This window comes from Acipenser ruthenus, chromosome 21 (assembly GCF_902713425.1).
Source record: "Acipenser ruthenus chromosome 21, fAciRut3.2 maternal haplotype, whole genome shotgun sequence".
Taxonomy (NCBI): domain Eukaryota; kingdom Metazoa; phylum Chordata; class Actinopteri; order Acipenseriformes; family Acipenseridae; genus Acipenser; species Acipenser ruthenus.
Window position 1 is genome coordinate 26,293,103 of NC_081209.1, and position 22,792 is coordinate 26,315,894.

The following is a 22,792-nucleotide window of genomic DNA, read 5'->3' on the forward strand; positions in this document are numbered from 1 at the left end:
TTTAACCAGTGTCTGCAGTAGGTAATTTTGATGCATCCAAATTTCTAAACAAATCTAATAATTGCACATCCAGTTGTAAGAGACTTCTATCTCTGGAATGCCATGTGCTGTTAAGTTCCTTTTTTTTTTTTTTTTTTTTAAAGATGTTTTTATTTTTCTTTGAGGTGTTTTAAATGGAGTGCCTCAGCTTGTTGTCCTGCATAATGTTACAGTGCTGTACATACTGTTTTGGGAGGGCGTATTTACAGTTGTATATTTTTGACTTGATCATTGCTACCCGATTTAAAACCAACACCTAGCTCTAATTATTGTTCTTGTCAGAGGAATGTCAATTTGTAGAAAAGTTCTGTATCCTGGAAGAAGGCAGCAGCTCAAAAATTGGCTTGTTTTGTTTTGAATGCACACATGTTTTCAATAGCAATTACGAATTATAGCCTAATCAACATGTAAGTTGATTAATTTTAAAATACAACAGAGTACTGTTTTCTGTAATAAAAATACTTGGCATGAATCTCTTGTTTGCGCATGTAAGGTAATACTTTCAGAGTGGAAAATGGCAGGGACAAGTTTTAAATGCTAATAGCTTTGTTATTATTTTGTAGAATCTGTTTTTTTAACAGTAATACAGGAAGACCTGTTATGGAAAACAGATGTATAACAGTCAAAGATATGTTCATATTCCATAATCAGTATGAACCCCAATAGCAGAAAGTCTGAAAGCCTCTATTTTTAAGCTGTGATTTTACTGTAAGTTTGGATCCCAGATTTCAAATAGCTTTTTTTTTTTTTTAAACTGGTTTTATTATCTCATTAACAAGCTTTTTGTTTTCCTTTCAGATGCAGCAGTTGTTCTATGAAAACTACGAACCCAACAAGAAGGGCTACATCAGAGACCTGCACAACAGCAAGATCCACCGAGCCATGACCCTGCACCCGAACAAGAACCCGCCCTACCAGTACCGTCTTCACAGCTACATGCTGAGCCGCAAGATCGCCGAGCTGCGCCACCGCACCATCCAGCTACACCGCGAGATTGTCCAGATGAGCAAGTACAGCAACACGGAGGTCCACAAAGATGACCTGCAGCTGGGAATCCCGCCCTCCTTCATGCGCTTCCACCCCCACCAGCGCGAAGACATTCTGGAGTGGGAGTTCCTGACTGGGAAGTACATTTATTCATCAGCAGATGGGCAGCCTCCCCGGAGAGGGATGGATTCCTCCCAGAAGATTGCCTTGGACGACATTGTCATGCAGGTTATGGAAATGATCAATGCCAACGCCAAAACCAGGGGAAGGGTCATTGACTTCAAAGAGATCCAGTACGGCTACCGCCGAGTCAACCCTATGTACGGAGCCGAGTATGTCTTGGATCTGCTCCTGCTGTACAAAAAGCACAAGGGAAAGGCAATGACTGTCCCGGTAAGGAGGCATGCCTACCTGCAGCAGACCTTCAGCAAGATCCAGTTTACAGAAGAGGAGGAGATAGATGCCAGAGAATTGGCCAGCAGAATCAACCAAGACTCCGGCTCCTTGTCATTCCTCTCCAACTCCTTGAAGATGTTGGTTCCTTTCAAACTTGGCGGCACGAACGCAGAGTACAAAGAGCCCAAAGAGACTAAAATCAACATTTTGGTCCCGCTTTCAGGGCGTTACGAAATATTTGTCAGATTCATGGCGAACTTTGAGAAAACTTGCCTTATCCCGAATCAGAATGTCAAATTGCTGCTTCTGCTTTTCAGCACAGACAACAATACCGAAAAGATGAAACAGGTCGAGTTGATGAGAGAATATCATATGAAGTATCCAAAGGCTGACATGGAGATCAAGTCAGTGTCTGGTCCGTTTTCCAGGGCCCTGGCTCTGGATGTTGGCTCTTCCCGTTTTTCCAACGATTCTTTGCTTTTCTACTGTGACGTAGACCTTTTATTTACAGCAGACTTCATGAAAAGATGTAGAAGCAATACAATATTAGGAGAGCAGTCCTATTTCCCAATCATCTTTAGCCAGTATGATCCAAAGGTTGTCTATGCTGGAAAAGTCCAAAGTGACAACCATTATGTTTATACTCTCAAAACTGGTTTGTGGAGGCACTATGGGTTTGGCATTACCTGTGTTTATAAAGGGGACCTAATTCAGGCCGGAGGCTTTGACGTCGGCATCCAGGGATGGGGTTTGGAAGATGTGGACCTTTTTAACAAATTTGTTCAATCGGGCATTAAAATATTTAGAAGCACGGACATTGGTATTGTGCATGTTCACCACGCGGTCATATGTGACCCCAATCTTGATCCAAAACAGTATAAAATGTGCTTGGGATCCAAAGCCTCATCGCATGGGTCAACACAGCAGCTGGCTGAACTGTGGCTTGAAAAAAATGACCCCAGCTTTCAGAGAATCAGCAATAATAATAATAATGGATCAATGAGGACATCATGAACCAGCTTGACTGGTTTTTAACTACCTAATTTATTTTTACAATTTTTTTTTTTTTTTTTTAAAAGACCACAGTAGGATATATTTTAGAAAAGGAAATTTCTAACAGAAACTTTTTCAAGATGAGATTTTTGAACAAAAGAAAAAGAAAAAAAAACATAGGTTTTTGTTTTCTTGTGGCTGAGCCTAAACCAATGTAAATGTGCATTGTTTTTTTTTTTAAAGCGATGGAATGGGAACTATGAACAAATAGAGGGGTTATGTTTTTATACTTTGTATTCCTAGCATGTTAAGAACATCCAGAAAGCTTAAATATTGAAGATACTGTAATGACAGTATTGCGCTATCAGTGGTCTGTCAAGATTGTCCAAATAATGGAGACTACAGTACTTGTCGTGTTTTGAATGAGGTTCTGGATCGGGAGTATATATGTAAACTGGCTGTGATGTGAAACTTTTTTTGTTTTGTTTTAATCGGGCATATCAAGTGGATAAGTCTTGAATTTTGAGCAATGGTATGAGGCTACATTTGTTTTGTTTTTTTGTTTTTTAATGGTTTACAGGAAGGTGCATGAAGACACAAAATAATTCACAGGGAATTGAGAGTTTCATTGATTTATGTGGGGTTTTGGGATTTTTTTTCCTTAATTGAGAGTAACACTGAACTTATTTAAGTTTTTCATTTTATGTTCAATTAAAAGTACATTTTAAGAAACGTTTTTCTTCCTCAGTCATCTGCTGGATTTTAAAATGTCTGCATTATTAAATGCTGACTGTCTAATTTATTGAATATTCATTCACTTTTTGTTTTCTGTTATCAGATCATTGGTTGATGTATTGTTACTTATGTATTTTAGAAGGATCGTATGACCTTCGTTATCACTCTTTTGGGTAACCTACTTTTTTTCAGTTTTTTTTTTACTTTTTCAGAGTAAACTGATTTCCAAAGAGTTTTTGCACAGTTGCTTCTTTGTTTGACTTTCTGCATCTGTGCATACCCTGCTAATGAAGGTACATAACCACCAGAACAGGATATACTGCAGAAATATAGCAAACGGGGCAACATACTGTACAACCTTGTGTATGAAATACAGAGGAGTCTGACCAAGGGACTGGAGTCCAAGTACTCCATAGCAGTCTGTGTGGATTAGGACTATTCTGCAATTTGTTTATACAGTAATCCACCCTGGAGGTGTTTTAATGTATTTTCTCTGCTTTACACTTGGGTTTGTACAGAGAAGACCAATCTCCCACCGTAGCCTTTTTTTTTTTTTACTTCTATGGGGCTTTTGTTTTCAGTATGTTCAAACCTTGTTTCAAAAGGGTATGGTTTTATATTTAAGGAATAAAATTATTTTACAAAAAACACACACAAATGTGCTTCTTCCTTTTTGTTTTTACTGCGACTGTCTGATAAATGAGCAGAAGCCTCTGGGGTAAAATAAAGTGGTTTCGTCTTTTGTTCTCCCTGTGACAAAAACATGAAATGTAAGACCTGGAGGCACGAAGTTATTAGCCTATGAATGTCATTGTGAAAATCAGATCAAGAGACCCCTGGGAAACTCCGCTGTGCCAGCATGGCCCCCTACAAAGTGTTACTGAGCACACTGCCTATTCAATTGCAGTTGAGGTTGTGTAGGAACAGGCTTGTCAATCTCTGTTTCCTGCTTGCTACGAGTGATGACCTTTCCTTATGAAAAAACACACAGTAATCTGTCCACCTCCCCTTTATTTACTTATTTAAATAGGCAAGGACTCTTTTTATATCGTTGGTACTGTAATGATTTTACAGGAGATGGAATTGAAAAAATGTGTTGTCTAACAAATTGAGCCATTCCAGGTTTTATAAGGAGAATCCTTTAATCACAGGATTTTAAAATCAGAGGACACAAGCTCAGGTCTGTCTTCTTAATATGGTTACGGTAAAACCTGGAATGGATTACATTGCTGGGGAGAGGAAGCCTGTCTCCAATTTAGATAATTGTAGCTCCACTAGCTTTACATTTCCTTTTTTGCTACTTCTTTTAAAGCCGTTATGGGTAGCAGCACCTAGAATTAAAATGTAATCCTAACAGCTGGTTGACTTTCTTCTCTCCTCTGTAGTGTGTTATCTAAATACAGTAACCTTCTCGGATTTCACAAGAAACACACTTTGTTCTTTGCTTCTGCCATTTGCACTCAATTACCTACACTGGTAACATATACCACATGTCTCTGTTCCGCTCAGTGCATTGTAGTCTTGTTCCCAACTTCCTGTTTAGATCAATGACTCCTACTGGAACTGTTACTGGCTCTTGCCAACACACCAGAAGGCAATATGTTTTTTCCAACTTTTGACCCCACTAAATCTACCCTTCCCTCCTTCCCTACTGAAGGACAATGAAGCTGGAGCCTTCTGAGTGCAGCCCAAGCTTTTTCCACAACTCGCAAGTCACCCCCACAGGAGGGCAATGCAGAAGGGCTGTCACGAGGTTCTGGGTTTCTGTAGCAGATTCATATAGACTGTGGCTATAATAATACTTTGATTATTGAATGCACATGGAGTAAAGAAAAACAATTATTTAGCTCAATGATTACACATAACCGATGTAGAATTGCCTTTAAAAAAGGTACATTTCATTAACAAAGTCACCCTCTTATGAGAACAATGACAGTTTATTATAGTGCAATCAACTCATTGGAGATATTTACAAACCCTTTAGACTATTCTTTGCTACCCCTTACGCTGAGTGTGCCTAGAGAGCGGAACATTTAAAATGGTTGTACGTACCAATCTTCCCATTCAGCTTGTTGAAGTTCATCTTTTTTACTGGATCATGAGGGTGTCCCATAATTCAAGCAGCAGAGGCAGCATCATATGTTATGCCAATTAGGATGTTCTCTGTTGAATCAGATGGCTGTAACCCATTGACTATCTGCACCACGCATCAAGAGGATCTGAATTGTTTTTCGTGGTTTAGAAATTTCACAGCTGAAAGACAGAGACTATCAATGTTAATAATTCTGCTTCTGATTCCCGACTCGCAGGACACACTGTATATATAAGCTACGTTGTTACTTCCCTTTTAACTGCTAAAGCTTGTATATATTTTCAACTTCTATGTCAGTCCAATAAAAGGTATCAATTTAAATATATATTAACTTATTTTTTCATCTCTGCACCAAAACATACGATGAGATGTACAAGTTACAAAATGCTACCTCTGAAAACCTCTGATTTCATAACGCTTTCTTCCTTGACCAGAACGGTTTCAGTAAAATCTGAGAAAATATTACAGCATCCATTATTATTGTACAATACTGTACTAGTGAGTCATAGAATACACCTGTTTACCAAATATAAAGCCACTTTTGTGGTAAGTCTTTATTTAGAAACCAGGAAGTCATGTGAACGTAATATGGCAGCTGTATTAGAACACAGGTCAAAGTGAATAGTACAGTTACATTTTGTCCTTAACACGTAATATCTCTGAAAAGTTCTGGACAAGCCCAGATAAAAGCAGCTGAGCACCTTTGAAAGTATTTGGAAATAACTTTAATAAAAATGATGGGTGAGAGAATTCATTGTGCTTTGTTATCTGTGTGGACTCACTCAACTCATCTCAGTTTTCAAAACAGTGCCTTGCATCTGGGTCTGATGCTTTCACAGGGAAGGTCTAATCTTAACTCCAGGCTCATTATAGCGTCTTTCATAAAATAGTCTGGTATACAGCCTCTTCTCTTACCCAATACTCTCGAGTGGGGCCTTTTAACCTCGATGCGTGGTCCGGAGCTTCACGCTTTCAGGTAATGATAATTGTCCTCCTTCTAGAGGGGCTGGGAGGATGACAGGCAGGCACTGCATATCACAAAGTCAAACATCATCATTAACAACGTCCAAGTTGTATCTGAAACTGCTCAATTAAAAGTGATGTAAAATTCAAAAGTCAAGCAACATCTGGATTTCATAAGTGCAGCCCCAGAGCGACACAAACGTGGCCATTTATCAGACGAGACAAATAAATGGTTCTGCTACCTTTTCATATTCTGGATAGAATCTAGGCATTGCAGGCCGTAGAATGCAAGTTACAAAAACAACAGAACGATGGGCATTGATATACATATTACATGAGTATTAGTAAATATGCAGTTAAGTGGAGTTATATTTTCTTTGAGTAGATGTAATCTTTCTTATAACCCATACAGATCTCCAGCATTTAAAGAGTTCTGATACCAGTGAAAAAGCGAAATCTATTCCCTTTTATTCGCACAATGTCTTAATTTTCAGGTTTTAAGATTTTCTGATGTTCTTGGATTTGGTACAGTATAGGACGATATTTCAATTACAAAGTTCTAGGTTAAAAAGTTGTTGTTGTTTCTGGATATCTAATCATTTCCTCGGCTGTAAATCAATCAGAAGGCTGGCTCTTATCTTAAATTAAGTACCAAATTCATTTCTTGCAATACTTCGTCACAGCAAAAATGAAATCCTTCATTTTGGTTACAAACTGCTGTGTCCTATTTTGAGGACAGTCCTGTTAGACGTACCTGTAATCAGAGCAGTGAAATTTCACACCGGCTATGAAGCTCAGCACTTAGAACATGGAGCTTTATCATCACTTTTAGGCTTCAGTTTCTCGTTTTATATTTAGGTGTCATAAAAGCATCTGAAGGGCTGTATTTGCAGAATTAACAGTTACATTTTCAACTTCAACAGTTAAAATTAGAGTACGTTAACAGTATAGATAAAGAGCAACATTAAAATAACAGGTAGATGCCAGTTAAAAATGGGCCAAAAAATTAAAGTAGCCTGTCCTCAGTGAAGACAATGGCACTTAAATGGTTTCACTTCCACTAAAGATACAGGTAAAAAGCCAGTAACAGTTACAAAATATGGATTTGAGGCGACACAACTCCTAAAAAACAATTAAATATAACCCCAAGGCATTTAGATACATTCAGATAAAATCCTGCTGGTGGCTCTACTTTAACAATATTATTTCACTTCGTAACTGTAAACGAACTTGATATGAAGAAGCACTTTAACAGATTAATAATCTAGAACTAAACCCCTCAGGTCAACAGCAGTTAAGAAAATAGCTTACTATGGAAGCATCTTCCCTGCTTCTAGAGGTAAAACAAGGTTTAATCAAAACTTTATTTCAAATGAACACACACAAACCAGTTAAACAGTTATCCTTTAATTAAGCAATTAAGACCTGTAAAAAAAAGAGGAAACTGACCGACTCAGATTTTTTAGTCTTCTGGGCCCTGACTTGTATCAATTGCGCTTTGATAAATAAAATCCCTACTCATCGCAGAGCACATTGTTTTGATAAGAAGTAACTGTTGCTGTAGCTTCAGGGTAAACTGGGAAACAAAACTGGATCACTTCCTGGAGGCTTGTGGGTACACTTTCCCGTTTTCTGTTTAAAATGGAGAAAAAAAAACACTAAATCTTGAAACAATTCACAGAACTGTGTACTAAACCTGGTTAAGACTGGCCACAGAGTACAGAGAAAAAATACCTAAAATACAGGTACATGTGTATTTTAAATTAGTTTGATATAACTGATCACCTGTAGAACACATGGCTAAAGAGAGTTACATTTTCTAAAGACACTGTGGTTTTAGAGTTGTGCTGTTATGACAGCAAAAGCTACTGCTCCACTCCCTTCTGATGGAACTAAAGTCTATTATTTCAATAGCCAGTTAGAAAGATAGCAAGACCAGCGAGTGTATACTGTAATAATTATACAAGTATATTCCCAACTGTGTAGAAGCTCTAGACTCAACACAGAAATCAGCAGCCTCCTCTGATGAATTTTACTGCATTAAGACTCTCTCCTTCACTTTGATCCACAGCCCACTGTAATGACAGGATGCAACAAGGATTAAGAACTAAAACTTGAAATATATCAGATCAGAGTGCCCAAATAGTGCGCGCCAGCCAAGTACTGTATAAAAACTAAATTAGAAAGAACATATTCGTCCCTGTACTTCAATTCTCAACTTTGGCAGTCACCACTGCCAACTATAACAGTGAAATGGCTTCTTTTTAATTAGCAGGGGAAAATATTTTCTTGCGTTAAATCTAGTTTTGAAAAAAAAAAAAAAAGAAGACACCTGCAGCTTTTGACAAGATGAAGTCAAAGATTGTGTCTGAGCCAGGCATGGGTTTGCTGGCTAGTGCACATCTCTTCAGCCATCACCTAAGCAAGCAAGCAAGCAAGCAAGCAAGCAATTAGATGGGATCTCTAAAAGGTGGCCGATTGCTTAATGTGGAATATCTGTGCAGGAATGCTGTACGGGCGTTTTAGAAGAAAAAGCCTACCTGTTGCTCTGGAGATAAAGATGTAAAACAACAGCTGCCTCCGATTTGTGTTATTCAAGTCCTCCTCACTGTGACAATACTGGCACCTGGTGCACATTAGAACATAGACAAATACATAAATGCATTTCCATAATCAGCCACTACAGACACACACAACACTTGCAAGAAATCAAGGCCTGCTGATCTTTATAATAAATGTATTCATTTTAATACTTAAACAGTGAGGACATAAACTTAAGTATATCTTGCCAAAAGCGTGTTTTATGAAGGGCAATTAATACAAGAGCCAAAACTGCTCAGGACATTGAACAATGTGTACAACATCAGAACAATAGCAGAATTGTTCTAGGTTATTAGATATGCAGAAAAAAGGTGCCGATTAGTCATAGGCTCAAAACTCCCCCCTCAGTGAGTGCAATCCAGCTTTCAAAGCGTTTGTTCTTGAAGATGAGGTACACTTTCACAGCTGTGGGCTATCCCCCCCCCCTAATCCACGCCCTGTGTGTTATTATTGAGATAGACGTTCCTGTTTGTTTTCATTACTTTGCTTTCCACCAGATAATAAGCGGTCACAGATCTTTAAGTGGATTTCAACAAATGTGCCCCCACAAGGACTGGGACAACCCTGCTTTCCTAAGCTGTTATTTAACAGGATGCAAATGCCCGAGTACCTTAGTTGTTTACAGATGCTATCATCAATCATTACAAAAGTAAGTGAATGGATACATTTGGCACCAAGTAACTTGAAAACCTAAAGTTTAACATTATGAACTAGCACTCTCAGAACCCTATCTGCCCTTGGTTACCATGGTAGACTTTCCTAAGCATGTATTTCTCTATGAGTCTTTTTTTCATGTTTGCTTAACCATGCTTTGACAGGGAAAACTTCAGCCAAGTAGCTCATTTATCAGTTTTATTAAAGATTTGCTGTTGTGCCTTTTTTATTTTTTTAATAATGCTAAGCCAACTGCCGGTACTTGTAGGAGACCTTAATTACCATTCCGAGTTGTTTATTTCAGGATTGTCAAACACTAGCAGTTTTTACTGGAGCACAAGGCTTATGGCCCCATAACCCCTATCCATTACTGATGAGAGGGCAACACAAATAAACATTATACAACGTGTGACTGCAAACAGCTGTTTCATATAGGAAGTAGAAACGAGTGCTGAGAAACACACCGATGCTCTCCTTACGGTTAGAATGGCACACGTTTTGTATTTCAGTCAGACACTGAACCAGTGCGGTTGCCCAGGCTGTCGTCCTGTCGTCTCAAGACCACGGAGTAACAGACTGCAGCTGTTTAGGTCAACAGGGAGGGAAGGAGAACGTTTTTTGAAATATCTGTTGAATCCAAAATGTCCTTGGAGTCTGGCTATTAACTTTTTTTCTGTATGGCTACATTTCAGGCGACTTCATTTCAGTAAATTAAGTCTCAGTGACATGGAGCTGACAAGGCCAGATATAAGGAATTTATCACCACGGTTGCCAACAACATTGAAATTTGGCAGCACTTAATTGTAGAGTCAGTCATTTACACAGTATAGCATCTAGATGAATTATAGGCAGTGCGGTTTTCAATTCTCCAGTAGTTTCATATTGATCGGAGGCCATTGGCCAAAATTAAAATCAATAATGTAATCAGTATTTACTAAACTGATAGCAAGCTCAACTTTAATGCATTGTTAACAAGCTTACCAACATGTTAACAAATGGTACTCCCAATGAGAAACTATCATTATTTGTTGCCAAGTAATGCACAATTTTAAAACAGGTCTACTGGCGCCAGCATTTAATGTTGCTGCTGCCAAATTTGCACCTCTGATATAATAGCATACTCATAAACAATTACAAGTATTGTTGCTTTGCAGATGTGCAGTGGATTAAACAATAAAGACAGCAAGCTGCATAGTGCTCCAACTGTGTATGTTCATCTTAACTGCTTACAGACCACAGAACTCCGCATGTCAGCAGCAATAATCTCTGGCAGGCCACGGAGAGAATGGAACCCTTCACAATTAGATACGCTAAGAGAGTCCATCACACGACCCGGGATCTGAGCTGAGAACAGGCGGTCTGCAAACAAGGGATGCATGTGGCTACTATTCTGATGCCACTTAAGCTCAGTCAGTATCTACAAATCAGGGTTTGAAAAAGCTGGTGTCCCACACATCGGGACAAGCACTCAAATTACGGGACACAGCACTGCACGTCACAGATTCTTGCATTTATTTTCAATACGATATAAAAAAGTGGTTAAAAAACAGGACACTTAAAGGAATGTTAACCAAGGTATTGAAATCCAATATAAATGTTGCTGCTACCCTTTAAATGCCCTTTATTAAAATGTAGAGAGACTAATGGAGGTATACTGTAACACCACGCTGTTTTTTTTGTATTTCAATACTGCAATTCCATGATTATCCTGAACCCTACCTTTTTTATTTAACACAATTATCACGACCGCATCAGTTTCTATCTTTGTGCAATAGAAATCTCATTCCACAACTTTTCAATATTAAATCTTTGAATCGACATTCATTTGATCAAATGTAGGCTGTTAAAAGTAAAAAGTACTGTTAAAATAACAAAAATTGTGAATCTGGATGTATTTTAAAGCCAACACAGGATGGGGAAAAAAAAGCAATTATATGCAATTTAAGTGTCAGCATTTGAAAGTTTAATTTGGTAAAGCTATGTGTGAAAAAGTCCATCGTGGGGCTGTTCTCTCAGTGCGGAAGCAATGCTCAAGTGTTCAGTTTCTGGAGCTGTCTCCACTTTCCTGCTGTTAACACGGCGGTCCTAGACCCTTCTGCTGCTCAAACGAGTCCTTGTAATTTAGCTCCAACTTTCTCTCCCATTAGCTTCCCTCCACTTGACTACACCGACCTCCCAGGGGACAGGAACTGGGGGCTGGCCACCATATGGAAGTCATTACCAGCCGTCTGTGGCCAGGCCTCTTGCTGTTTTACAAGGAAATTCACCCCCTTTCTCGGAATAGCAAGGAGCTGCTTTATGGGGCTGAGCAGGCTTCCTAGAAAACTGTTCCCGTAACTGAAAGGGATGTGTGGGGTTTATTCTGAGAAGCTGTGAATGATCTTTGGGTGTTTGCGGTTTCAATTGTAATTGTACTGTAGTTTCACGTGTCCATGACTTAGTTGTATTTAGGAATATGTTCACCCCCCCCCCACCCCCACAAGCTTACCTTCAGCTTGTGTCTGCTTCTGAGCAGCTGCAGAGTGGGGCTGGTGATGAAAAGGACAGTCGCATTAGCAATTTAGGGCAGCGCACTTGCTTATTATATTAAATTGCACTGAAACCAATTATTTCAAAAAACTGGGTTTTATAATCCAGCACCATACACATTGCATATATTATGTCTGTGCGTTAAATTGCAATACAAAATCCAGTTTAAAACTAAATAGGACAGCTTGCTGACTTAGAACAGTGTTACTCACTTGCGGTTCTTCCAGCTCCGGACAATTGTTAAAACCAGGCCTTCAGCTCATGTAATTGAACGGAGAAGGATCAATTGAATAATTCAATTAAAAGCCCCAGTTGGAACACAGACCTGGACTGGAAGAGACACAACATCACAAGAGAGTGTGCCAGGACTTCCTTGGCGATAACGTATAGTACTGTCCATACATTATGGACATAAGGGTAGGATGAGCTTCATATATTTATTACATGAGTAAACACAATAAAAACAACACTGTACAGTGTCATACCAATGAGTTACAAATAACCAATTGGGAAGATAAGCGTTTTATTTGATAAAAAAGCCAGAGGTGAACAAATGAACTTTTATTTCAATTCTATTGCCTGCAAAATATGTTCATCTAGCCAAACCATATTCACATTTTCTTTCATCAGGCATTGAAACTATTGATATTGGTTAATTTAGTACAATCTTTAGGTGACCTTGATACATGGGAATACAGTTGACACGATAGCCCAGTATTTCTCCTGCTGCACTTGGATGTTTTGAGGCACATCTTTGCAATTAATCTTTGCCATCCTGCTTTCAAGAATGCGAGTCCATGAAATAGAGGCACAAATGATTACTTGTGCAGTTGCAAATATTGGTGACATTTAGTTGGCATTTGCTGAATACATCATTAATATTTTAAAAAGGCCAAGCACGTTTGGCTTGTCATTACTTCTAACTTGCATTAAAACACTGCCCTGCTTTTGTAGCAGACTGCAGAACACAAACCCTCTTCCCTCCCGAAATACAACTCACCGTAAGGTTCTGAAGAGCTGACGGTGACGGTACAGCTGAAATGATCAGGGCTTGTTCATAGATCTTTTGCAAGTCCAAAAACATGGAAGTAGGATGTGTCACCATGGAAAGTGACCAGCTCGTGTTGCAAGGGAACTGGCACCACTATAAAAATGGGGCTATTCAGAGTAATACACAGACATATATATATATATATATATATCATCATCATCACACAAAATCGATGAAGTTATGGAAGACAACTGAACTTGATCCTTAACACACAAAGGCTGGGTCTGCCTTTGTGTGTTAAGGATCAAATTCAAGTTTTAAGCTCAAAAGTCTTCCCATCAGTGCTGTGCAATAGCATTAATTTGTGGTTACTAACAGCTTAAAAATACTTCTTTTTAACAGCCAGGTGCACGTCCTGTCATCGCTCTAATAATTCACCAATCACCTGCCCTCAGTCCAGGCCCACTTTATAGTTGCCTGTGGACGAGGGCTGAGGCAGCTTGTTCCTGCTCTGCCAAAGGGTGTAACTGCAAGGTCCCACATTACAGTATGGAAACCAGTGGAAATGAAACACTACAAGAAGCTCCTTTTCAAGGGCTTCAGAAAGTACTTTTCATAGTTGGTGTATTACATTTAGGGCTTCTGTTTTTCGTTTTTTTTATTTTTATTAAATTTCATTTTTCGGTGCTTATTTTTAGAAATGTAGGAATGTGCCGTCACTCAGTAGTTGGGGTGGGTTTAAAGTATTCAGAAAGAATCAATGATAGATACAAGTCATGAAGGAGGCACATTGCCCAGCTGCACTGGAAACGGTTTGTTTTTTGTAGTAGGTTTTTTATTTTAATGGGAAAGGGGTGGTCAACGTGAATTGATGAACCATTTCCACTGTTTTAAAATCAGAAGCCCTAATTATATTGAATTGGTGCTCTCCAATTTGTCCAGAGGGCTTAATATATACACCGAAATACCATTCCACCAGCTTCAAAAAAGTAGTTTCATAGGTCAGTTTTGTTAAATACACTTTTTCAACAATTATTGGGAGAGATTTGCAGGGGGGGTGGGGGTGCTGGGTATAGCAATTCTAGAAGCTGAACTGTAGTTCAATCTTAAGAGAAAAATATGGTTTGTAATGCATACAAATCTCAGACACCCAAAACAATTTAAAACTGCCCTCATGTAAAATTAAAAGCATGGGGGAAAAAAAAAAAAAAAACACATATTACAGCACATAACAAATCGACCAAATCCAGTCTCTAGTGCCTTCTGATAGGCATCTGAGCTATATAGTACATACGTTCTGGCCTTCATTCTCAGAAAGGGTTTTCACACATGATTCTTGTTAGAGCCAGTCCTCTGCTTTGACTGGATAATCAGCAACTACAGTCCTTCAAGAATACACAACTAATAAACAAACCACCACTGGAGCCAGGCAAAGGTCAGAATACAACGCAACACAAGTCACATTTGTTTAATTATTGTCAAGAAAGCACTTTACAGTTTCACATGAAAAATTTGTTCCTGAAAGTCCCTTAACCCATCCATGAAAAATGCAGTCTCTTGGCTTTTTAAAAAGGAAAATTACTTAATAATGACTAAATAATGGTTTCAGCCAGTCAGAGTCGTTAGCAGTCAAGCATACTCTGAAGCCCCCGCCCAAGCTCATCTGATGGGCTTATTTTCAGAGGCGAGGAGCCAGGTTTAAGGCCTTCACTTCCTTCAAGACGACAGGAATAAAAATGACCATCGGTTTGTTTCCAATTTAAAACATACAATAAGACTTTATATGGCTTTATTGAAACATCCCTTGCTCTTCCATTCTCTATGTAGGTCACAGTTTTTATTATTATTATTATTATTATTATTAATTTCTTAGCAGACGCCCTTATCCAGGGCGACTTACAATTGTTACAAGATTTCACATTATACAGATATCACATTATTTTTACATACATTTACCCATTTATACAGTTGGGTTTTTACTGGAGCAATCTAGGTAAAGTACCTTGCTCAAGGGTACAGCAGCAGTGTCCCCCACTGGGGATTGAACCCATGACCCTCCGGTCAAGAGTCCAGAGCCCTAACCACTACTCCACACCGCTGCAGTACCAGTTATAAATAAAATAACTGGTACTATTCAAGGTTAAAAAGCTCTGTTTGCATGTCTACTCTCACTCTTCCTAGGTCATTACATTTGGAGAATGACATTGTACCTCTTCAAGGCCTTCTTTCCTGTCATTAACCAAAACTGCTCTCCCCTAATGACTGACATGCTTTCCAACCAGTCGCATGCCATGGCCCCCCAAAACAGTGCTGTGGTGAAATGAACTGTAAAGTGTAACTGTACCAGACAACCCAAATATAGGTATACAAAACTGAGAACTTTAACATGTTTGCTACATGTGTGGCCAATATAGCAAATGGCTTTGGTGGCCTTTCTTTGTTCTTTGCTTCTGTTGCCCTGAGAATGTCTGTCCTTTTTTCATTGTGCAATTTCATGTGGGCTTTTAAGCACAATTGCTGTTTACCGTTCCTACTTCTATTTTTATGACTGCATAATAACAGAACCAAGACCAAAAGGAGTGACTTTGTTACTGGGGGTAATTAGGGGTTTATCAGACACTTGATTTGAAGTTAATAAACAGCATGGGTAATTATTACTGGACAAAATGATTACTGTTTTTAGTTGTAGGCAACTTGATATCAAATGTGGATACTGTACCTCCTGTATTAATACACAAGATTGTTCTATTTTGCATTCAACCATTTCAATTTCAAGTTTTATTTACACAAAAAAAAATCTACATATACAGCTTATTTCATGATATTTACAAGAACATTACACATAACTCGTTTAAATAATCTTACACGGGTTAAAAGAGCATTTCTTGCTCCACTCAGAACATGCAGTGCAGTATATTCAGGGTCTGTTTCTAGCATGCTAGGTTTGTCCCACAGTGTCTCAAATTCTAAAGCATTTCAACGTAGCTCATATTTGGACATTGTAAAGACATCCATTAAGTTAGGCAGCCTCTAAGTAATTTACGGTGTTCCAAGGACAGCATGCAAGTGTAATCTGATTTCAGTCACAACAGGAGCTTCAAAAATAGCCACACACAAACAGTGTTTGCAAGCTAGCAGTTTGAGTAGACGCTCGCTCTGTGTTTTTCTTGTCTACAGCACTTATGGTCGAAGCATGCCTCCCTTCAGGTTGAAACACTGAAGGCGGTCAGTCTCTATTCCCCAAAGCACATCCTTCACAGAGGCCTGATTTTGAGCCACACAAGAGCTACCTTCTTTTTCTCATGCCGAACTCAAGCTTTCCCAGCTCCTCGTAGGACTGGTAGAAGATTTCAAACTCTCTGGCTCCCCAGCCTCTCCAGACAGCCAGGCACCACTCCATGTTTTCATTCTGAAAGCCGCACACAACAGTGTCCTTTGCAACTACAGCAGCTTCAACCAGCACCCTGGGAAAAACAGACAGCATTAACACAAAAAAAAAAAATCAAACTTGAAATGCGTCTACCTAGAAATGGGAAGGCAGTAGTAGGAAATGCTTCCTGCTGAGGGGGCTGGCTTAACATATTGCATAATAAGGTGCAGTTGCAATAGGAATCTGAAAGAATATCTGTAAATCTCAAAAGCTAGCCAAGACGGTAATGTATTAAATGAGTTGGGGTGCATTGGTGGTACTCAACTTGACTTCTCTATCATACAGGAAGAATCTGGATATAATTGATCTTACCCTCGTTGAGCCAGTGCAGCTTCCTTGAGTACTGCGACCACTCTGCCCCGGGTGCCAGACCCCTTCTCCAGCTCAATAACGATTACATCCCCGCCTCTCCTGCAAATGGCAAGCCAAACAATGAGGATACAGGAAAACAGAGGAGGCAAAGCACGACAGTCTACAATTCTACAAAAACATGTACATACTGCCCGCTACACTAGTGTGATCTCGACCATGAGGTCTGGTGGTCAACACTTTTCACTCAAGAGACTTGTTACCTTGGGATCCACAAGGTGTCCTTAACCGCAAGCACTTTCACGGCTTGTAGGCCCTCCACATCGTCACCCTGGGGAGAGGAATCCATGCTCTCAGGCACGGGCATGCCCATCTGATCCTGCCACCTGTCCGACTCCTCGCAGTCTGTGGAGAAGGGCATGCTGGTGGAGCTGGCAAGAGAGTTCAAGATCCCCGAGCTGGACCTGTCAATCTGTGACAGTCGGTCAGAAGAGCAGGAAGACATGGAGCAATAGTCCGTCAGGGAGTCCTGGTGTCTTATTATCTGGGTCCCCGTCTCCTCATTGTAGATGATGGTCACGTCCCCAGGGCTGTTGGTTTCACAGCCCTTTTCATCAATGGAGGGGGAGGTGGAGGAGGTAGGTGTAGCGTCAGGCTCTCGAATCACCCCAGCAGGTTTCTGGACTGTAAACATGTCTCGGAGAGGATTGCTGTCTCCGCAGAAGTAGTGGGCACACAGCTGGTATGTAGCGGCGTGATACATTAGCAAGGTGTTGGTCTTGTCGTCCAAACACCAAACTGCCTCTTCTCCACCGCAGCCAGAATTGCAGGTCATTGAGATGATGGTTGAGGGACAGACGTACGGATCTAGTCTTTTGACAGCCTGAAGGGTCAAACAGTCTATGATGAGAATGCCGGGGCCAGTGCTGTACCAGATCTCCGAGCCGCTCTTCACCAGCACCATGACCTTCACCGGGTAGGGGTTTTGTCGTGGGTCGTCATCCGAGATCTTAAAGACGGATTTATTGAGAGTGTGGGAGCACAGGTAGGACTGGCTTTCATGTGGGAGGTCATTGATCAATATGTACACTGCAACTAGCCCATCTGCCATTCCAACAAAGACTAGCGGTAAAGTCTAAAGAAAGACGGAAAAACAAATGTGAAGCACTGCTGTGTGGTAAGCCTGGTACAGTTCATGGGAATCTCTGAAATAATCCAAACGGCTTCAGCACTTACCTTTTTCTGAGCTGGCACTGCAAGCATGCAAGTTACAACAGCTGGGCAGGGGAGACACTTCTGTGGAGTACTTAGTGGACACATGCCTTTCAGAGTGTAAATATAAATATGGTGGTCCTACAAATACATGACATGGTTACATATTTTCAGCATAAGGTCACAAAAGTATACACAGCTTCTTTTAATATGCATGAGCTTGTATTTATAACCTTTTCTAAGCAATACATAATGACCGAACAAAAAAAATTCTCATTAACTATAACACTGTCCATCATTCCTGTAAGAAGCAGGTAAACAAAACACATGATAGACCTGTACAGCATTACACTGACACTTAGCAATGAAAAGCCTTTGCAGAGCCCAAAAACATTTCCCACAGATTAAGGCACTTATCAGAATCTTTGACCTGCTTTTAAAAGGTCCTCAGTACTTTACCTCTGTCGCTGTCCAGAGTGTATTTTCTATTTTCAGTTGACAACTCAACTTCATTCCACCACAAGCCATTCTCTGCACTTCTACCAGACCTTTCTCTATGTTCACCACAGTGTAATTCCTGTGATTGCAAGCAAAGCATGTTGAAATACACAGGACAGACTGAGATGCCACATCCAAGCACTTCAATAGACGGCGGAAGTATATAGCAATGAAATCACATTTTAGTGGGTACCCTGCAGCTTTCAATAGCCCCAGAGCACAGTATTATAAGAAGTGGCCATGCGTATTAACAGTACATCTGTGCTTTTTCCTAATTAGCCCAACACAAAAACAATCACGTAAACCTCTCGTTCTATCATTATCCTAAAATAAAAAGTACCAATTAAATGGTTAAGACTTTAATGAAAGGCTGTGCCCCGACCACAAATCCACAGGGCTCTATTACAGTACTGCCATTAGCAGTGTTGGCTATTAAAAGTACCTGCAGTATGCAGTTATACAGTACTGAATAAAGCAAGACTTAGCAAATATGATATGCTAAATATCAGCTTTATACTGTGAAACCGGAAATAACTTGACCTATTTTTGGTTACTAAAACTGCTTATTCAAGAAGCCTCTGTCATTCATTTGTATTGCAAACAGTGGGGCTAAAGATGTATCTGTATATTATTATTTGTTTATTTAGCAGACGCCTTTATCCAAGGCGACTTACAGAGACTAGGTGTGTGAACTATGCATCAGCTGCAGAGTCACTTACAGTTACGTCTCACCCGAAAGACGGAGCACAAGGAGGTTAAGTGACTTGCTCAGGGTCACACAATGAGTCAGTGGCTGAGGTGGGATTTGAACTGGGGACCTCCTGGTTACAAGCCCTTTTCTTTAACCACTGGACCACACAGCCTCCTCTACATGAGGGTGGACGGTACCAGGACTAAATGAATAGGGTCTAGTGTGTCTTCTTTATAAATATATTTAATACACATTTTCAGAAACACTGCAGTGATCCTTGGCTCAAGTGTTGATTCGGAGCATGGAAATTTGAGTACCTCTCCTCATTCTCCCCATCCCAAAACACAGCAGTGTGCTCCTGCTCTGTGGAGAGGAACAGCTGGGAGTGCCTCTCACTAGGCAGCAGATACATGAAGCTAGGAAAGCTGGGCTCCTGCATCTGCTTCAGCAGGGAGAGAGCTACAGGACGCTGAACACAAGACAAGAACCAAATAGACAGTCAGGCATTTTCTAGTGGTCTCAATTCAGGATATCCAGGCTAGTGTTCTATTAACAGGGTATACACAGTATTCTTACACACTCCTGGACAGATTTAAAACAGAATACATTGTGCTTGACTGGCCAAAATAACACCACAGCAACACACTGAAAGCTGAGCTCCCCTTTAAAGCGGTTTTATCTTTGCTGCTATTGGGAATCTAATTTTGTTGGCAAAAGACAAGATATAAATAATAATTTCTATTTGTGTTTATAAGTAATGAATGAATTAAATACACAGCGATTATTAAATAAATAAATAAATAAATAAATAAATAAATAAATAAATAAATGGATTGATTTGGATTTGCTCATACAGATTTCTGTGGATTGGTCCATTCTTAGAGTTAAATATGTTAACAATGTTTAACTGTGTGATTACATGACTTGTGCCCATGTACAGTGGTGAGCTGACACACACACACACACACAGAAGTAACTCTCCCCCTGTACCTTCTCAGGCTTGGTGTCCCAGCACTGCAGCATGAGAGACTGCAGGCAGTGGAACTGCACCTCCTCTGGGAGTCCCAGCACCGGTCGGATCCCCTTGGACAGCTTCTTCACAATCTGCAACTGATGCTGACCCAGCACAGGCCGTCTCCCGGACAACAGCTCATACAGAACCATCCCATAGGAGAACATATCCACCTGAGCACAGGCACAAACAATAGAGAACCATCCCATAGGAGCACAAACAATACAGTGCACACTGTCAACCCAGGACAACCACTGAGACTGAGTAATCCAGGAATTAGAATCAGTTATCAGAAACAGTCATAGTCTGACTGTTTATAAAAATACAGTAAAGCCAGACTGTATATGCATGTGGTATATGTACCTCATACCTATGTGTGACTATGGGGTTTTTATAAAAAAGTGGGTCAAGTCTGGCTAACTTCGTCCTGATCTTACTTCCATTGTGCTGTAATCTCAAGTATTCTAGTTAGAGCACTGGACTGCACTGCAGAAGGATGTGGGTCAGAGCCCCAGTGTTCCGAGCGTACTGTGGTCAGTACACTGCATTCCTTTTAAAATCAGATGGACCATCTCACGGGACAATCCAGGGCTGCATTTTTTTCCAATCAAAGCAAGCACATGTGACCGCTGTCTGAATTTACAGAACATTACATACTGAAAAGGGATGGTTAGTTGATTTCGTTCTAGAGTAAATATACTGTATGAAAAGACAGAAAGAACAGTACACCAGGCAAAACCGATTATTTAGTAATTTTGTGAACACAAAAAGCTGCATTTACTCAAATTAAATGACTCATTCTATAATGAGGAGGTGATTGCTATGCAAGTCCATGTCTGTGCTTTCAGGGACCTATAATTTTCCTTTGTGCAGCGTGGTGAGAAGCACCAGGCAGTTTCATCGCAGATTTACAACCCCTATAAGAAATAGATGGCGAATGTCATTCTCTGTGGGAAATTTAGACCTCACTCAACACTGCCTCATTTCATTAGATAGTCAGTGGTTATTTACACAATAGACAAAAGCCAACAGAGTTAATGAGCTCAGGTCCAGGTGATAAAGGCCACATAAAGTCATGAGAACAGCAGGTACAGCTACTCCTCTAATAACTGCACAAAGACTCGCACTGTTTATCGGATTACCTCTGGCAGGGACATGGGACAACGTTTATTAGGACCTTAATAAAACGGCAAAAGTGAATGATTGGACCATTATAAAAGACTATCACCACTGCTCTAGTTTATGTTTGCAAAAAAACAAAACAAAACAAAACATTTCGTGGCCAGTGTGATCCTCACTTGTGTTCTCCCTCAAGTCATTGTTCGGACACATAATAATTAGAACCTCCAGGAAGGTTCCGTACCTTCTCATCATAGACAATGCCAGGCCGGATCTCTGGTGCCTGGTAGCCCGGTGTTCCTTCCACCCCCAGCGCTCCTTCGTGGAATGATTGCCTGGAGATTCCGTAATCTGAAAGCTTGATGTTCACCGGGTCGTCTGTCTCCAGGGACCAAACTAGAATGTTGTCGGATTTCAGGTCACAGAAGATGATGTTCTTCCTGTGCAGGTAGGCCAGCCCTGCTGCAATCTGATAGGCTGCCTTGAAGGTCAGCATGGGCCCCAGTGGCATAAACAGCACTCCTGCTTTGAGGAAACATTGAGAGTTCAGTGAGACTGGGACCTATTCAACCAGTGTACAAGCTAGGCTTTTGTGAGTTTAAAAAAATGTTTGGAGTATCTCATGTTTGAGGTAATCAGAATTTCAGAAATAAGACTCCTATTGCACAGCAGTTTCACTCATTCCAGGTTTTAATATGTGCTTGATTAGCCACAGATGACAAGCTCAGGTGTGTTATTAAACTCATAGTAAAACCAGGAATGGAACAAACTGCTGTGCAACGGGAGTCTTCTTTCCATCTGTGGAATTTACATTTGAACTAGGCTGTCTATTACAGAAACGTACTCACCCTTCGAGTGCTCCTCCAGCACGGTGTTGAGACTGCCCAAAGGGGCCAGCTGCAGAGCGAAGCAGAGTGGATGAATGCTGATTCCGATCAGAGACACGATGCATGGGTGCTGCAGGGAGTGGAGCATGCTGGCCTCCTGACGGAACTCCGAAAAATTCCTCAGAGCATCCATGGATCGCAAGTGTCTAACCATAGTGTCTGAATCAATATAAAAAAATAATACTGTGAGCAGGGCATTATTTGTTTCTAAATAGAAAATATGCTGTATTTGAACACAGGGATCTTATTGTTGTAGAGTGCCTGTGAAATACCCCTCCTGTCCGCCTAAGAGGGAGTTCACGACCGCAAAAGTCACCAAATCTGAATGAAATAAAGGTTTATTCTGAATTATATTACTATATTCCCCAGCTACATAGACTGCACCCCCCACTTTTTAAAACAAATTTATGGCACCGACAGCTGTTAAGCCCTAAACATAATAAACATAATACTTTTGTTACGAAACAGTCATGCACTCTGAATGAGGTCTCACTACACCTTCTTCCAATAACAAGGCTATTAAAAGTATTGCTAGCTTCTCCATTAGTCTAAATAACAAATGTATGCTATATTTACACAAGCAGGGGTTGGTTTCAATATAAAAAACAGGCCAATATATATCTCTGGTGCACGATTTATACTCTGAATTATCTT

General features: G+C 40.2%; 2 protein-coding genes across 4 annotated transcripts in view; one reads left to right on the forward strand and one right to left on the reverse strand.

The window, feature by feature from the left end:
• Positions 1-3,808, forward strand: part of LOC117963135 (chondroitin sulfate synthase 1-like) — a 41,767-nt gene extending 37,959 nt beyond the window's left edge. The window contains exon 3 of the mRNA XM_034902042.2: positions 838-3,808. Coding sequence (XP_034757933.2) covers positions 838-2,436 — 1,599 coding nt within the window. The 3' untranslated portion in view covers positions 2,437-3,808. The remainder of the gene's footprint in view (positions 1-837) is intronic.
• Positions 3,809-14,412: 10,604 nt separating this feature from the next.
• The window catches only part of LOC117428132 (leucine-rich repeat serine/threonine-protein kinase 1-like), a 42,395-nt gene continuing 34,015 nt past the window's right edge, over positions 14,413-22,792 (reverse strand). For all 3 annotated transcript variants that reach the window (XM_058995329.1, XM_058995328.1, XM_058995330.1), the window contains 9 exons: positions 22,100-22,297; positions 21,496-21,773; positions 20,111-20,305; positions 19,438-19,589; positions 18,391-18,508; positions 17,956-18,072; positions 16,983-17,854; positions 16,723-16,821; positions 14,413-16,444 (listed from right to left, as the gene is read on the reverse strand). In XM_058995329.1, the coding sequence (XP_058851312.1) occupies positions 16,267-16,444; positions 16,723-16,821; positions 16,983-17,854; positions 17,956-18,072; positions 18,391-18,508; positions 19,438-19,589; positions 20,111-20,305; positions 21,496-21,773; positions 22,100-22,297 (2,207 nt within the window). In that variant the 3' untranslated portion in view covers positions 14,413-16,266. The remainder of the gene's footprint in view (positions 16,445-16,722; positions 16,822-16,982; positions 17,855-17,955; positions 18,073-18,390; positions 18,509-19,437; positions 19,590-20,110; positions 20,306-21,495; positions 21,774-22,099; positions 22,298-22,792) is intronic.